The following is a 3567-nucleotide window of genomic DNA, read 5'->3' on the forward strand; positions in this document are numbered from 1 at the left end:
GTCCTTCAGAGGTGCTCGTAGGGGTAGGTTTGCGTACATATGTTTATAGGGGTGAGTGTGCGTGCGTGTTGTGGGCGTCTATATTGTACCATGTAATTCTTAAAAAAGGGAGTGTCTAGTTACCTGTCAACATATTTTATGTGGTAAAATCTGTTAGATTTTATAGTACATGCGATGCTCATATAGCATACGTGTGATGTTCTATGATGTATTTTATGATTTTCACATGATATACAAATAATGTTCTATGAAATCTGACACATATAATATAAAAAATCTGTCAACAGATAAAATAGCATGTGATATATACGTGATGTTTATATAGTATACATGTGATATTCTATGATATATTTTATGATGTTTACATGGTATCTAAGCGATGTTAGTACCAAAACTTCTGTCTGACAGATAAATAGCAAAAGTAAAAAAAAAATTAAACTCGCAACAATCCATTGGTGAAGGGATTTTCCGTAACAGATTTTATCTGCCAATGGTCCGTTATCCAATTCAATCAGTTTTAATTCCTGCGGTCAAGTCAACGAAGATTCGTTGATCCATCAAGGGAAGCTTCGTGGTGGGCCTGTGGCTGTGGGGTCCACCATCAGCAGTCTTCAACTCTCGTGACTTCAGCAGTGGGGTGTTGCCGTGTGTCAAGGTACGCCGTCCCCTGACCCATCAGCAGTCTTCAACTCTCGTGACTTCAGCAGTGGGGTGTTGCCGTGTGTGAAGGTACGCCGTCCCCTGACCGCCACCATCAGCAGTCTTCAACTCTCGTGACTTCAGCAGTGATGAGAACCGATGGCACGAATATCACTAATATTATATTTATTTTAATATTTCTATTCAATTCGAATACGGATAGTTCAGCTATACCGAATAGAATACGATTGTACATCGATATTATAAATATACGATTTGAATATTTGGATACAGATATGGTATTAGATATTGAATATCAGGATTCGAATTCGGATACGGACATATCTAAACTTCTTTAAACAGATTTGGTCTCGAATACGATCAGAAAATATCCGTAGCATTTCCATTCGTAGACTTCAGCTTCAGCTCTGGCCTTGCATCATCGTCATTAATCTCCCTCCAAGATATAAACACCACGCCACACAGCCGGTTGTTATGCCACACTTCGCCACCGCCGCCGTGTGCTTCGTTTCCGTCGCCCTGCCAACCAAAATGGCAGCTCACAACTCGGCCGCTTGCAGCCTTTGCGTCCTCTTCCTTCTCCTGTCCACTGCCACTCTCTCCGCCTCAGGCTCCCCCCTCTGTGCCATGCCCTCCCCTGCTCCCAAACACCAGCCAGACGGTGAGGACGACGCCCTCCCGCTCCTCCGCTCCTTGGAGCTCAACGCCGGCTACTTCTTCGGAGGCGAAGATATCCAGTTCACCAAAGACGAGAGCAACGAGACGTCCTACTCCTATGTCACCCGCTCCTTCTCTTTGCTCCCCCTCCACGCCTATCGAACATCTGACACCGCCGTCTTCCACGTGGCCGCCATCTTAACCCTTTCCGGCGGCCGCGACCGCGAGAGCCACTATCTGCGGCGACGCCATCACTACGTGGGCAGACACTCTGTCACCTTCTCCTTTGAGGGTTATTACTACAACGGCACCACCTCCGGCTCCGGGGAGCTTTGCATGACTGGCACAGGCACCTATTCCGAGGAGAACGGCTCCACCAAACGCCTCCGCAGCGTCGCCCTCCACCTCCGCGTCCCCAACCCGTCCAGCATCACGGACCCCTTCATCACCGGCAGCCTCGAGGGCAATGGCTTCAAGACCATCTCTCTCGTCGCGTACGACGAAGACGACACCTACCACTATGGCAAGCGCGCCTCCTGCCCGCCGCTGCCGCCATCTTCTGCCGCGGCCGCGAGGGGGGCGCTCCAGGCGATTGGCGCCAACTTCTCGTGCGCGCACCTCAAAGATCGTCTCGCGACCTCTTACAAGCTGCAGGACGGCCGCGGCGCACACGCGCCGGGCTCCTCGCCGGAGCGGCACCTGCACATCAGCGAGGTGCAGTGCACCACGGACGGGTCCGTGCGCGCGTACGCGGCGTTCTCCAACGACACGCAGATGTGGAGACGTTTGCAGCCACGCCCACCCTTCATGGTCAAGGGCGAGGTGGTTGTCGCCGAGGGGCACTGGGATTCAGCTCGGAGCATGCTCTGCCTCAGGGCGTGCCGTGCGGTGAGCTCTGCGGCGTCCATGGCGGTGAACAAGGAGTGCAACATGGGCATGAGCTTCTGGTTCCCCGGAGTCTGGACGATTCGGGACCGGAGTGCCGTCGCCGGCATGCTTTGGAAGTCGAGCAAAGCCGATGATGGCACAAACGATGGCTCTGGTGTCAGTGGTGTGATACCAGTGTCGAGCATCGATGTCAGCATCCATAGAACCAACTTCTCAGAAGTGAAGTACGTCTACAACCACACGATGGTCGAGGAGGCGAAGAAGCATTATCTCCAGGATCCTGTATCGAGCAAGCCCAAGAAGAAGGTTAAGGGGCCGTTCGTTGCTCCTAACTACACCGATCATGACTTCGAATTCCATTTCTACGACACTAAAGGCATGATGATGCTGGGTGGACGCGCCTACCCAGTTACGATTGGCTCGGCGATGGTCTACGGTGATCAGCTGGCCGCCGACGATTCCTTCTCCCGGCACGCCGTGGTCGACATGAATTCGCAGGAGCTGTTGAACGTCAGCTACGACATACGTGAGCAGGTTCCAGCTGTGGGCTGGGTGCGTCCCAAGAACGGGTCGTACGGAATCCCCGTTGAAGAACGGCGAGTGACAGCAGAGGGTGTCTTTGATCCGAAGACGGGCATCCTGTGCATGATCGCCTGCCGAGAGTACAACAGCTCGACGACGGACTGCCAGATACTGATCACCGTTTATTTAGCCTCGCTGGACGGGAAGGCGCAGGGCCATGGAAGGGGAGCAATCAGCAGCCTGAGGAACAAGACTGGACCCTCTCTTCTTTGAGAAGGTCGACATCAGGTTGTTCGGGATGTACTCCGACCAGATCTCGGAGTCGATCTCGAGGATGGATTTCGAGACCATCCTGCTGGTGATCTCGACGACGCTGCCGTGCGTCTTCACCATCCTGCAGATCTTCCACGCCAGGAGGAGACCCGAGGCGGCGGCGGCCACCTCGGTTACCATGCTCGTCGTCCTGGCCCTGGGGTACGTCGCCCCTCTGGTGGTCAGCACCGAGGCTCTGTTCCTGAGCAGGAGGAGGCAGTATGTGCCACTGCCGTTCCAGAGCTACGTGCCGTACGAGCTGAGCAAGGCGATGCTGAGGGCGCCCACTCTGATCGCCTTGCTGCTACAGCTGCGCCTCATCCAGCTGGCCTTGTCGGCACGGAAGGCGGACGCCGACCGCAACAAGGCCGAGGCGTCAGCTTCGGTCGCCGAGAGGAGAGCGCTCTGGCTCTGCGCGCCGCTGTACCTGATCGGCGGCGCACTGACCATCATCGTCCACGTCGTGGACGCACTCCGAGCAGCGCGGGAGGAGTCGTCCCTCACCGTCCGCGTCGGCCCGGAGCCGGC

At 54.6% G+C, this 3567-nt stretch overlaps 1 protein-coding gene across 1 annotated transcript; it reads left to right on the forward strand.

The window, feature by feature from the left end:
* The first annotated feature begins 1287 nt into the window (after positions 1-1287).
* LOC136454966 (uncharacterized) lies at positions 1288-3000 on the forward strand. Its single transcript, XM_066455191.1, has one exon. The coding sequence runs from the start codon at positions 1288-1290 to the stop codon at positions 2998-3000; it is 1713 nt and encodes a 570-aa protein (XP_066311288.1).
* The last annotated feature ends 567 nt before the right edge of the window (positions 3001-3567 follow it).

This window comes from Miscanthus floridulus, chromosome 5, assembly GCF_019320115.1.
Source record: "Miscanthus floridulus cultivar M001 chromosome 5, ASM1932011v1, whole genome shotgun sequence".
In the NCBI taxonomy this organism is placed as follows: Eukaryota; Viridiplantae; Streptophyta; class Magnoliopsida; order Poales; family Poaceae; genus Miscanthus; species Miscanthus floridulus.

What these genes read in the sequence shown, in the direction of transcription:
- LOC136454966 (XM_066455191.1), top strand. Translation starts at nt 1,288, where the DNA reads ATGCCCTCCCCTGCTCCCAAACACCAGCCAGACGGTGAGGACGACGCC.